This window comes from Colletotrichum phormii (assembly GCF_030913505.1).
Source record: "Colletotrichum phormii strain CBS 102054 chromosome Unknown BDP81scaffold_8, whole genome shotgun sequence".
NCBI classification, from domain to species: Eukaryota; Fungi; Ascomycota; class Sordariomycetes; order Glomerellales; family Glomerellaceae; genus Colletotrichum; species Colletotrichum phormii.
The window spans coordinates 1,745,272-1,757,290 of NW_026851450.1; the positions used below are offsets into that span (position 1 = coordinate 1,745,272).

At 52.7% G+C, this 12,019-nt stretch overlaps 3 protein-coding genes across 3 annotated transcripts; 2 read left to right on the forward strand and 1 right to left on the reverse strand.

Moving 5' to 3' along the window:
* Window positions 1-1,605: 1,605 nt before the first annotated feature.
* Window positions 1,606-3,453, forward strand: BDP81DRAFT_216051 (acyltransferase). Its single transcript, XM_060582715.1, has one exon. It carries the CDS (start codon window positions 1,805-1,807, stop codon window positions 3,353-3,355), a length of 1,551 nt encoding a protein of 516 aa, XP_060446589.1. The 5' UTR covers window positions 1,606-1,804; the 3' UTR covers window positions 3,356-3,453.
* Window positions 3,454-5,385: 1,932 nt separating this feature from the next.
* BDP81DRAFT_317176 (short-chain dehydrogenase/ reductase) lies at window positions 5,386-6,550 on the forward strand (the record flags this gene model as incomplete). Its single annotated transcript, XM_060584231.1, has 4 exons — window positions 5,386-5,925; window positions 5,991-6,165; window positions 6,232-6,345; window positions 6,408-6,550. 4 exons carry the CDS (start codon window positions 5,386-5,388, stop codon window positions 6,548-6,550), a joined length of 972 nt encoding a protein of 323 aa, XP_060446590.1.
* A 54-nt stretch (window positions 6,551-6,604) lies between these two features.
* BDP81DRAFT_216060 (uncharacterized protein) lies at window positions 6,605-8,048 on the reverse strand. Its single transcript, XM_060582716.1, has 5 exons — window positions 7,392-8,048; window positions 7,205-7,335; window positions 7,050-7,149; window positions 6,833-6,996; window positions 6,605-6,771 (listed from the first exon to the last, which is right to left on the reverse strand). Exons 1-5 carry the CDS (start codon window positions 7,783-7,785, stop codon window positions 6,694-6,696), a joined length of 867 nt encoding a protein of 288 aa, XP_060446591.1. The 5' UTR covers window positions 7,786-8,048; the 3' UTR covers window positions 6,605-6,693.
* Window positions 8,049-12,019: the final 3,971 nt, after the last annotated feature.

The following is a 12,019-nucleotide window of genomic DNA, read 5'->3' on the forward strand; positions in this document are numbered from 1 at the left end:
CAAATATCCGTATGTACGAATACGTACCCCAAGGGCCAGCCTGCCTTCCTACCAGTCATGTTGATGTTCTCTCAATGTCTCAGCCTCAACACGCCACGCTCTCTCAATGTCAATACCTCTACTCGACTTCACTAGAATGTAAGCTCTCTGGAAAAAATAGCTCCGGGCAATAACTGTGATTTAATCATCTGCGAATCATTCAGGTGGATAATTGTGATGGAGAAATCAAAGACTGGAGAATGAGATTGACTTTGAGGGTGGCATCGGCTAAGGACATTTTGAGTTTAGATTCAGGGTCCCCAGAAATGAGGACCGCTATGGTTCTGAGGACGTGGACTCGGGAAGCAGGAGCCACCAGTGGGTTCCTTCCTGAGTGGGCACTGGAAGCTGTCCAGAACTCAAATCAGAAGGGGCAACGCCGGGCGTGACAGACCAGGAAGGAGCACTCCAGCCGGGTGGAGATGTCTGGGGAAAGCACCACACAGCAGCTGTTTCCCTTTTCATTATAGAGTTCTTCCTCTGCTTCAGAATAATTGCACCACAGGAGGCGAATAGAACAGAAGCAGAGAGACACGACGACGGCAGGCCGCAGATGCAAGGGAATAATATGTCAATTGATAAGGAATACCTAATTCAGGACGGCCAAATTGAGTCCTTCCCTTCCATTTTGTCTGTGCCTTCCGTCACTGTGCCTTGATCATCCCCTCTTTCTGTTTCTGTTCTCAACGCCTTGCAGTGGGATGATCTGAGCGAGTCGTAGCTTCCCCATCCCATCTCATCTCATTGTCTCGTACCTACCCGAAGGCGAGGCAAGCACCTCGGGATCGAATACGCGCAGCTCTTGCCGTTGTATTCGTAAAACCATCGGCGTATTCGTGCTTTCCATTCTTCTCGCCATTGCAAACGATGCAAGTCAGGCTGCAAACACGAGCTGTGCCGCATCGTATCGTTGCGCAAGTCCACCTGCGCTGATTTCCCCAAGTCAGAGGCCGTCTGTCCCTCAAAGACAATATCGCTTCCGAATTCCCACCTCAAATCGAGAAGAAAAGGGGGGAAACCTCGCCCATTTATCCATCCACTCGCCGCCATCCCCGAGTCCCTCTCTCCCTTCCCCAACCCTCACTTTTCGGGCCTAGCACAACAGGCCGGTCAGTAAGCCGCCATTCCCACTCAAGCTCAAGCAGCCGACCTGCAAGAAGGATTCCGATCCTGCACCCACGATTATCCGTACGACACCTCCAAACCAGCGGGCCATTCCCCCCTTGCGGTTTAGGTACCCCCCTGTCCCTGGAGAGATTAGCGCCATCTGTCAAGGAGCAACGCGACGCCAAGCTTGCCAAGCTCCCGCCGTCTTTGCCTTCTGGCGCTCTTTTTGCCGCCAAACCCAATCTCGAGTCGAGTTCCATCCTGCTGTGTAGGCGGCACCACTAGCTTTCCTTCCTCTCAACCTTTTCTTTACACCTTTTTATATCTCCAACATTCTTCGCTTCCATCTGTGCCCCGTCGCCGAACTGTCGGTTGTTCCCGGCTCGTCTTCAGTCGTACGTCGCTGACCTTGTGGTCCGTCTACCCGGGTTGTCTCGAAACTCTGCCGAGCCACGTCGACTGTAACATCCGAAGCCTCACACAATCCGCCGCCCATCGAGTCCACGTTGAACAGCCAGTCCGGCCACGCGCAATACCTTTACCTTAGACCAGGGTGCCAACGACTACACATTCCGCACATCATCGTTCCTTCGGCCGACGACAATCTTCGAGAACTCCTCCTCCTCTTCAAGGGCATGCCGGCGCCATCGCCATCGACATGATCCCCCTCGTCGTTCGTTCCCTCCGGGGGGCTGTCGCCCGCATCTCCCCGAGCGCATACTCCTACTCCCCTCTGGGCACCGTCAACTCCAATTCTGAACCCTCATCACCTGGTGGCTCGAACCCCCCCGCCCAATCCAGGTCTCTCCTCGCGAGATTGACGGCAATCCTCTTTTTCCTGCTGCCCTCCTTCGTCCAGCGCCGACTCCGACCCAACGACTTCAAGCACCGGCGCTTATACCCTACCTCGTGGCTCGACGGTCTGCGCGGTGTCGCATCCCTGATTGTATTCTTCTGCCACTTCACCGAGAAACACGTGGGCTGGTTTACCGCGAGGGCATACGGCATTCCTGATGAGAACGACCATGTCGCTTCCTCTCCGCTGCAGTTGCCCTTCCTCCGCGTCATCTTCAGCGGCCGGCCCATGGTCCACATTTTCTTCATCATCTCGGGCTTCGTTTTGTCTCTCAAGTCACTGAAGCAGGCAAGGAAACATGACTACGATGGACTGCATCGCACTCTATCAAGCAGCGTCTTCCGCCGTGGCTTCCGCTTGTTTCTGCCCACCACTGCGTCTACCTTTATGATACTCATCATGATACGTTTGGGAATGATGGGACAACCCTTGCCTACACTCTGGGAGCAGCTGGTGGACTGGAAGAACGCTGTGTGGAGAATCACCTTCAGCTGGCAGTGGGATATTACCCAAATTCTGCCCTATGATGTCCATCTTTGGACCATCCCCATCGAATTCTCTCATTCGCTACTCCTTTTCGTCGTTCTCACCGGCGTGAGCCGCATGAAGACGTACTTGCGCCTCGCTTCCGTTTTCTCCATCATGATCTACTGCCTCAAGTGTGGCCACTGGGCCGGCTTCGAGTTCCTGGGTGGCATGTTCCTTGCCGAGGTCGGTTTGATCGAGGAAGCTCGTCAGGAGCGCAAGGCGGCCGCTTTGCAGAACAAGGAGGCATCCGACATGGAATCTTCCACTGCGTCATCGGACTCGTCTTCAAGCTCCCTGGCAGTACGCGTCTTCAAGACCTTCCTCGTCGGCAACTTGATCTTTGCCCTGTTTGTGGCCGGCTGGCCGAACCAAAAGGCCGATATCACCCCGGGAATGTCGCCGCTCTGGCATAACACCATGGAGCCTTTCTTCACCATGGGCGGCGACCTCGTCTCCTTCCCCTGGTACGCCCTTGGCGCGTTCCAGATTGTCGTCACGTTGCAACACATCAAAGTGTTGCAGAACCTGTTCATGACGCCACTAGCGCAGTACCTCGCAGACATCAGCTACGCGCTCTACCTTGTCCACGGACCCGTTCTCGACGTCTTTTCGCATCGCTGGATGCCGTACGTCTGGGCGCTTGTCGGCGGTAGGGACGAGACTGGCATGATTGGTCGACTCGTGGCGTGGTTCATAGGAATTGTCTTGTTTGGTGTGCCGACTGTCTGGGGCAGCGATGTCTTTTGGAGAACCGTCGATATCAACAGCGTAGAGCTGGCGCGCTGGATCGAGAGTCTCTGCACGCGAGACGAGTCGTCAAAGTAACGAGCCACGCGGGGGGCAGCATCGGATGTGACGGTGTAGGTGGCATATCGGTGTAGGTGGCATATCGGCGTTGGTGGCATATCGGCGTTGGTGGCATATCGGCGTTGGTGGCGTTGAATATTGTGATAAATGTCTTGTTGGTTTCGGGTACACCTAGAATCATGATGACGTTCGAGTAAATACTATCGTACAGCTCTCAGTCATTGAGTCTCGGATATGGTTCTCTGTGAAGCAAGCGGAGGAGGCGGGGAGAGAGGACGTCTTGAGCCTCGACCGGTGTGAGCCTCCTGACGTTGCGTGTTTCGATTGACATGTCGCACAAATCTAACGTAAGGTGGCCCAGCCACAAGGTACGAGGAAACGTGAGACGGAACATGCGCCTGGCTACACAAGAAAAGGAGGGGGAAGCTAGTCTTTTAAACGAAGCACCTTTGAAGGACAAAAAACAGCTCAGCCATATATACCTTAAGGTAAGGTGAATGTGGATATCCGGAAAGGTTGGCCGCGTGGGATGAGGATAGTGGGCAACGATCCGCCGGTCCCGGGACGGAGGCTTCATTGGGCCCGGGGAACCACTAGGCCATCCCACCCGCACCCCTGTACCCTTGCCAAGACCCAGAAAATATGTTGCAATGGCGTCGATAAGAAGCAGGTTGATTGGAATGGTCAATGGTGGACGGATGGGTCGGCCTGGCTGCGACAATTTAAATCAGGGCGAGGCACGATTTATGGCTTTTGGTTGGTGAAAAAGGGGGGGGAGGGCGGGATATACGGAGTAGAGGCACTAGTGAGAAGATGGATCGGATAGGGGCTCTACTGGAGGATGGCAATGCGGCGTCACTATAGAAGAAGCCGGTGCTCCCGTGTCGAGATGCCATTAAGCTTCTCTCACCAATATGTAGGGCGGATAGGAACGCCCGGATGTGAAGCAGGGCTGTGCAACTGGAAGCTCATTCGTATGGTTTTCTTTTGTTGGCTGCCTTGGGGACCAAGCCACTCACGCCAATGAATACTTGTTACGGTATCACTGCGAGGTATCTGTCCCTGGCGAGAGTGTCATCGGTGGCTGAGATCCGGTAAGCGCCTCCGGGGGAACTGACGGTGCTGCGACGGGGTCCGTGGGTTTCCGGAGTGGGGAACCATCGGGGCGGTCCGTTGTGTTTCAATTGTTTTCACGGTGCCTGCGCCGGTGTGCCAAGGAATATCTGCCGTGTGGGCGGGAGGGAGGTTCAGGTTGTCCCAAGTGCGTTCCATGGCGTTGATCTCTGTACGGAGTGCCTAGATTGGGTCGCGGGAGGCGGACACACGGATAAGTTTAGGGCACCGACTTCTCCCAATTCGCCATAGACCCGGATGTTGGAGGGTTCTCTAACTCCAAACTCCGTGTTAGGCGCCCAGTTGCTCGCCTCACTTTCAATACAACAATGTCCGACAACAAGACCCAAATCTATCGGCGATAGGTGATTTGGCAGCTCAAATATAAGACGAAAGGGCATGACAAAGAGCTTTTCCACCTAACGCCGACGAGAAATGGGCCGCAACTCCCAAGCCTAGCAGTAATCACCGAATGGATTACACGGATTCAGACAATGCTGTACCACCGGGCTACATTAGCCAACCAAATATCCATTGAGTTTCCCCTGGAAATCCTTTGGATCGTTCCTTTGTGAGTTGTAGCCAAACACCAAGGATGACAAGCTGCAGACGACAGCTCCATGATGCCATGTTTCTTCGAGATGAGTTCTTGACTTTCGACTCCCACTGGTTTCGTGCACTTGGGATCTGGAGTTAAGCCTTCTTACTTGCGGCTGCAGATGATGGTGTTATACTCTACTACTTGCGGGAGTAAGACGGAAAATGTAGATAATCCTCAAGATTATTCCCATGAAGATTCTATAAAGATGGACAGCCCTCCAGTCTGCGGACAGTAATATCATCCATCTCCAACGAAACATCCACTGAACTCTGGACATTCACGCATTTGCATAATCCTTTTTGTAATTCTCTGCAATAAAGACAAACAAGCAGCCATGACACCCACACTAGGCCGCGAAACAACCGGCACCGGACTCGTCACCGCGTACGCCCCCCACATCGCCGGGAAAACAATCCTCGTAACCGGCGTCTCCCCCGGCGGTCTCGGCGCGGCTTTCGCCCAAGCAGTCGCCGCCGCCTCTCCGGCCCTCCTCATCCTCGCGGGGCGCAACACCACCAAAGTCCAACAGACCGCCGACGCCATTACGTCATCATACCCGGCCATTGCTGTAAAGACGCTTCAGCTGGACCTGGGCTCGTTCAAGAACGTACGAGCGGCTGCGGAGACTGTGAATGGGTGGGAGAATGTACCGCATATCGATGTGTTGGTGAACAATGCGGGCATCATGGCTGTGGACTGGAGCAAGACGGAAGATGGATTTGAGAGCCAGTTTGGAACGAATCATCTGGGTCCGTTCCTGTTCACAAACTTGATCATCAAAAAGATTCTTGCTGCACGGGAGCCGAGGATCGTGACGGTCAGCAGCGACGGGCACCGATTGAGCCGTATTCGTTGGACGGATTACAACTTCAACGTGAGTACTGACGCTCTTTGCATCGAGCCTTGGCTTCGGATACTGACTGGAGAGTTGCTTCATAGGACGGCAAGCACTACAACAATTGGATCGCGTACGCGCAATCCAAGACGGCCAACTGCCTGATGGCTCTCTCCCTTGCGGAGAAGCTGGGCAACAAGGGTCTCCTGAGCGTCAGTCTGCACCCGGGTGTCATCTTTACCAATCTGGGTAACCACCTGGAAAGCTTTGATTCACTGCGTACGTGAAGCACTCGTGAGGACTCTGTGGTGAAAAGACAGGTCGCTAATCGCGGTGCGAAAACAGGAGAGGTAGAAATCACCATGGGCACCAAGAACATGTGGACAGAATTTCACCCAAAGACGGAAGATCAGGGCATCGCCACCCATGTGTACGCTGCATTCAGTCCTGATATCAAGAGTGAGTCACTCGGCAGTGCTTCAGAGTCGTGGATCGTGAACCGGAAAGCTAATACTACGCAGGTCATAACGGACAGTACTTCAATGAATGCCGCATCGCCGACCAGTACGATGAGGAGATATACCCCTGGGCGAACAACGAGATTGAGGCGGATAGGTTGTGGAAGTTGAGCGAGAAGCTTGTTGGCCAGGAGTTCAACTACTGATGGCCAAAATACAAGTAAGTAGTCTTGGATCTACAGGCCTCACATGAGATGCTGAGACCCCTAAAATAGCGTCCAATTATGTTTGTCATGTTCTAGAATTATTATTTTCTTCGAATTTTACACAGGCCTCGCCTCTCTGGTGCTCATGGCGTTGTGGGAAGAACATCACTTGGCTCGGGAGGTGCTGTGTAATCGCCAGGGAGGGTATCGACGGGAGGAGCCTATAAGTATTCCGTCAGCGTGCGTTCATACAACCCAATTCAGACGCCATTTTCTACTCACCTGAAGCTTCTCCGCCCATTCTTGTATCGCCCCGTAGTTCTTGCACATGTGCTTGGTATTAAAGTCGGGGAAAGGAGCCGGGGGATCGCTGGCCCATACCTGGCCAAGAACAGCGGTATCGACGTTACAGACCAGGACTTGCCTGATGGTGTCTAGACAATGTGCTTTCGAGGGGTCAGTCTTGATCGAAGACTGCAGGAAAATGGTTGCCACTTACAGACGTGAAGACGAACAATGTGCTCCTCGTTGGCGAAGGCGTGCGTGCCCATCTTCTTGTAGTAGTCGTAGTTGTAGTAGAGGGATTTCCGAACCAAGTTCTGCATCAATCATGAGCACCAGGCATGGTATGCCGAGTCTCGGCCGTTAACTTACCAGGCAGTGAAGGTGATGCATTCCCTCAACGTTGACAAAGAAGCCTGCGCCGTACTTTTCTGACCTCCTCACAAATGACATGTCTAGGCCGCTCTTCAAGCCATCCTCAATTGAGATGACTCCGGCGCGGTCTTCAAACCGTCAGCCACAGTGTAAGAACATAGGGTAGTTATTGGATGTTACTTACAGTCCACGCCCATCGACTCCCATGCTGCGTCGACCTCTGGCGAAGCCTCTTTCCTAAAGATATCTTCCTGTAGGAACGATCCGTTGAAATTCTTCCAGTCGTATTTGACATCCACGTCTTTCAACACAGGCGACCATTGTGTTGTATGTGCAGCACAAGCGTTGTCTAGGTCCGTCGGAGCCGATATCATATAAGAACCCAAGTGCATAGAGAAGAGGTTTGAGAAGACAAAGATCGCCGCTACAGCTGCATTTCTTTTCCAGCCTCCTCGCCTCTGGGTATCATGTTGCCTCGCGTCGGGGGCTGATTGCAGGGACTCGAGATCCTCCTCAGACTCGTCCACCCGGTCAGCGAGCAGTCTCGAGTTGGACTCGTCTTCTTTTTCGTGCATCATGGTGTCGAACAAATGGGTATCAATTGGGTCACGCTTAGCAGGGAGTAAAAGAAAAGAGGGAGACAATCAAAAAGAACTGCCAGAAACGCTCCGGAAGAAAGTTGGAAGAGGGGAAGAATAATGAGCGATCGTGATCCAAGGGAAGCTCGGCCGAGGGAGCAACGGGCAAGACGGAATACCCAACGACTCTTGTCTGACATGAGGAATGCTCGCTAGCCTTCCAAGAACGGCTCACACATGTCCATGTAACTAAACAAAACGATGAGGCGTCTGTATTTTGGTGCGCCTTCAAGGTTGCCACGCGATTACCGAAAACAGCTGGAATGCTCAAAACTCAATCGCCCGCCAACACAACCACACGAACACCCCACTTGCCACGACCAAGACACCAGCTTTGGCATCAGAACACGGCATCCGCGGCAGGAATGTCGCCGTCGATAGTTTGGCTGCAGCTGATCCCGCCGGCGCATGCGGCTGATTGTTGTGCGAAGAGAGGCAGCCACGCAGCGCGGGCAAAGAGGCGGGAATTGCTGCTGGCCAGTCTTACTGGCAGCCTAGCACCTCACGCGTTCCCAAGACTGGTAAACTCGGCATGAGCTCTTCTCCGTCCCAAGAAAGAAGGGGGAAACGAAGAGAAGTCGACGGATCGCCATTGCTAGCGTGGTGGTTGTCTCGCTTGTCTACTGTTAGGCTGGTAGTTTGCAGCTTTGATGCCTGCGGGCACCAATCGCAAAGTTTCCGAACCTTTCCCCCGACGCCTGACGTGATGCCAGATGGACGGTCTGGGGTAGTAAGATCTCGTATCTGTAGGGAGCTGATCAGTCTACAATGTCGACAGTGGCCGTATATGTCGAGGTACTTTTGGAGCTTCGTATTGAGGATATTTTCGACACGGCAGCTCTCACGCAATTGCACAATCCGTTGGGATCTGGTGTCATCCCTTGGGTGTGATGTGGGAAAAACACCAAAGCGTGGAATACCCAGTCTAAGTCCAACTGAACTCGTGGTAGATCGGCTTCAGTCCTGCTTCCGATGAGACCGAGTCTCAATCACCAGCCTTTCTTTAGTTTGACATGATTTCTGTCGTACGCTAGATGCCGTCCACACAGTAAACTTCCAGCCCACGGAGCCACCGCCCCCCAACGTGGCAGCCTCCAAGTTTCCGGCCTCAGTCAAACTTCCATGTCACCCAAACAGGTCTCAAAATATACTCTACTTTTGACATCAGCAAAGGTACAAGAGCCATAGTATTGTACCACGTCCTTCTAATTTCCTCCGGTCGTGTCCGGGACCATGTATCCGGCACCAAACACAGCCGCCGTCGCAATCACACTGAGCCAAACTGACCTAAAGCCATGCCGTCGGGATAAGCGCGAGAAGGAGAAGATTTAAGCGGCCCTTGCCGGGCCCTTGCCGAGAGACCTTCGTGTACCAAAGAAGCATAGAATCATGCATGGTTGTGTCGACTCATGGATCTGCATGAGGTAGCGGGATGGGAAAGTTCAAGATTACAGTAAAGAGACAACCTCTCACCACAAAGCCGCCACGACCACTCCCCAGCTATCCACGCTATCATGTCTTGGAGCCACCCAAGCTTCTTGATCAGTCACCAAAATAGTATAGGAAGCAGGGCGGGGGCTGACACTAACGCAACCGCTTGTCCCGCCGCCAATTCCGTGTTAGTAGGGCTGATCTCCGTCAGCGTGCAGGATTAGAGAAGAAGCTCCCCCACCAAGCCCACCAGAGACTTCACCTTGGAGTTTACTCAACTTGGACTGATGCTATTCCAATTTGGGTTTCCCAGCGTGCTTGACCTCGCATATCACGATGTTCATCAATGTCAGACACCTTTCTCAGACACGGCGGGTTCAGCCCGGTAGCCATAAGGACGGTTCCACTCGTGTTACCGTCCGCGATTGTGTCAGTCACTGCTATCTTGGAAGTCGGCCCGGATCGGATTTTCCACGAGCTCGCATCGCGATTTCTGTGACTGGGTGACAAGACATGTTTTGCAGTTCAACCTTGCAACAGAAGATGAAGAGCTCACATCTTGGACTTGATCCTGGTTCCATTTCCAGCAGTGGCAGTCAACGTGATCTTTGATCCATAGGCGAGCCTTGACTAACAACCCACTGCGACCTTTCGGGGCTCCCTTGCCCGGTCATGACACCCACATGCAAAGATGTCTGCATCATCTACACCATCAAAGATGCAAGAATACGAGGACGATCTCTTAGCCGGTTATTCGACTCCTCTAGGCCATGCGAGTCCGCCTTCTAGCGTGGTATACACATCGCCCGATGGCTTCGAGACATCGTGAAGCTACTCTTTTACATCCTGCGGTCGTTCCGGACGCATCCGGATTGGCTTGTGACGCCATTCACAACCCATTCAACCGCTCACCCTGCAATCTTGCAAGTTTCTGCCTCCAAGGCGTACCCCCGCTTGCAGAGAGAGGCATTGTGTCTTCCACCTTAGCGAGCCCTCAGTTCAAGGGCTCCCTTGCAGCCGTTCACCCTAGCCCGAAGACCCTTCATCCACCAGAGAGAACCGCCATCTCAACGATCACTAGGCCATCAGCACGATGCCAGATGCGGCGTATGCCCTCATCACTCAGGCTCGAGGGTGGCCGGTGTGGTAGTCATGGAAGGATGCTAGACAACACCGTCGTCTGCAACTTGACTATCGGCTTGGCTCTTCCATAAGTATTGCCCATGATCCCACCATCAATCTTATCATCTCTCTCATTCTCATCACACATCAAACAACCATCTCACATAATCAAGTCGTCAGAGCCAAAGTCACCTCAATCAGCCAAGCCGCTTTATCTACATACTCCTCTTCTTTACCACTCGCAAACATGAAGGTCTCCGCCATTCTCATGATCACCGCCGCTTCGGCCGCTCTCGCCGCTCCTGTTGCGGAGGCCAACCCCGAGGCCGCTCCCGCTCCCGCCCCTCAAGCCACACAGGGTTACACCAACTACGGAAAGTACGACTACAGCCAGTACGGAAGCTACGGTAGCTACCCCCCGCCGGCCACAACCCCGAGCCCCACCCCGGTCCCTCAGACTTACAGTGCCTACGGCACTTACACGGGCTACAAGCGCGCCACCGACTGGGTCAAGAGCTGGTTCGAGTAAAGGCATCACACATATCTCCCGCATCATCCAATACGCAATACGCAATAATCACATTCCTTAAGCGCACTTCACCAACACATACGTCCTCTCTCACCATTTACTGGGCACGATGCTGGCTTGACGACTCAACAAGATCTTGGAACTTGACGACTATCACACTCACCTAATGTAACCCGGGAGATGGTGGAGAAGATGGACCTATGTGGTATGGGAGTATAATGATAATAGAAAGTCCATAAAAAATGGGCTCAATGAAATAAATCATGTGTCATGACTTTGCGTGTTGCTAGGAATGTTTCCAAGTGATCATATTATGACATCTCGTTCCCTTGGTAAGATCGAAATTGTCTAACGGCACCGCAAGCTAAGTATCTTTGTGTGTTTTCATACATGGGTTTGAGAGGCAAGCTCCGTGCAATTAGGCCAAACTGTGATGTGATGAAGGCTAAGTGTACCTGACACTGTTCCTTGAAAGATGAGGCAGCTTGTTCAGTCTGTGTTGGAATATTGACGGCAGAAAAGGGTGGATTTGGAAGGTGGTCTGGGCCGTTGCAAACGGCCCTTCCACCTACTTACACCCAACGGAGGAATCGTGGGCTACGCCCACCAACTTCCTCCTTACACAGATATACGCAGTTCAATACCAATATTATTGAGCTTCGTACCGGCCCACAGGCCCCTGCTGACGTGTATACCAACAGTCTGATTTCGTGTTGTCAAGTCTCTTGGCTGTAATTGTTACTTGGGGCTGTTGAACGCAAGAGTTCCTCTTAGGCATTGTCATTAGTAGTTTTGTGACAATCTCCTGGCTAAAGGGATGAGGTTTCGCAAATTCTCAGCAAGATAGAAAAGCTCACAGCAACTTATACAATAAAGTAATCTCCCATATTTGATATCCTCATTGCGTTTCAGATGTTCTTTCCGAAATCGTCGTCCATCCGAATAAGCCAGTATACGTTCTACAACATGTCATCATACCGTATGTTTATTCTTCGAGGGCCACCAATATTCGTTCCGTAGGCTTCGTAGACAGATCATACGTCACGCTAATACTAGGAGGATGGTTCAATAATATGACAGCAGTTAGAGTCT

What these genes read in the sequence shown, in the direction of transcription:
- BDP81DRAFT_216060 (XM_060582716.1), bottom strand. Translation starts at nt 7,785, where the DNA reads ATGATGCACGAAAAAGAAGACGAGTCCAACTCGAGACTGCTCGCTGAC. An exon ending in GGAGTCGATGGGCGTGGACT is followed by an intron (nt 7,336 to 7,391) that starts GTAAGTAACATC and finishes GACGGTTTGAAG; the next exon opens with ACCGCGCCGGAGTCATCTCA. An exon ending in TGCATCACCTTCACTGCCTG is followed by an intron (nt 7,150 to 7,204) that starts GTAAGTTAACGG and finishes TGATTGATGCAG; the next exon opens with AACTTGGTTCGGAAATCCCT.
- BDP81DRAFT_216051 (XM_060582715.1), top strand. Translation starts at nt 1,805, where the DNA reads ATGATCCCCCTCGTCGTTCGTTCCCTCCGGGGGGCTGTCGCCCGCATC.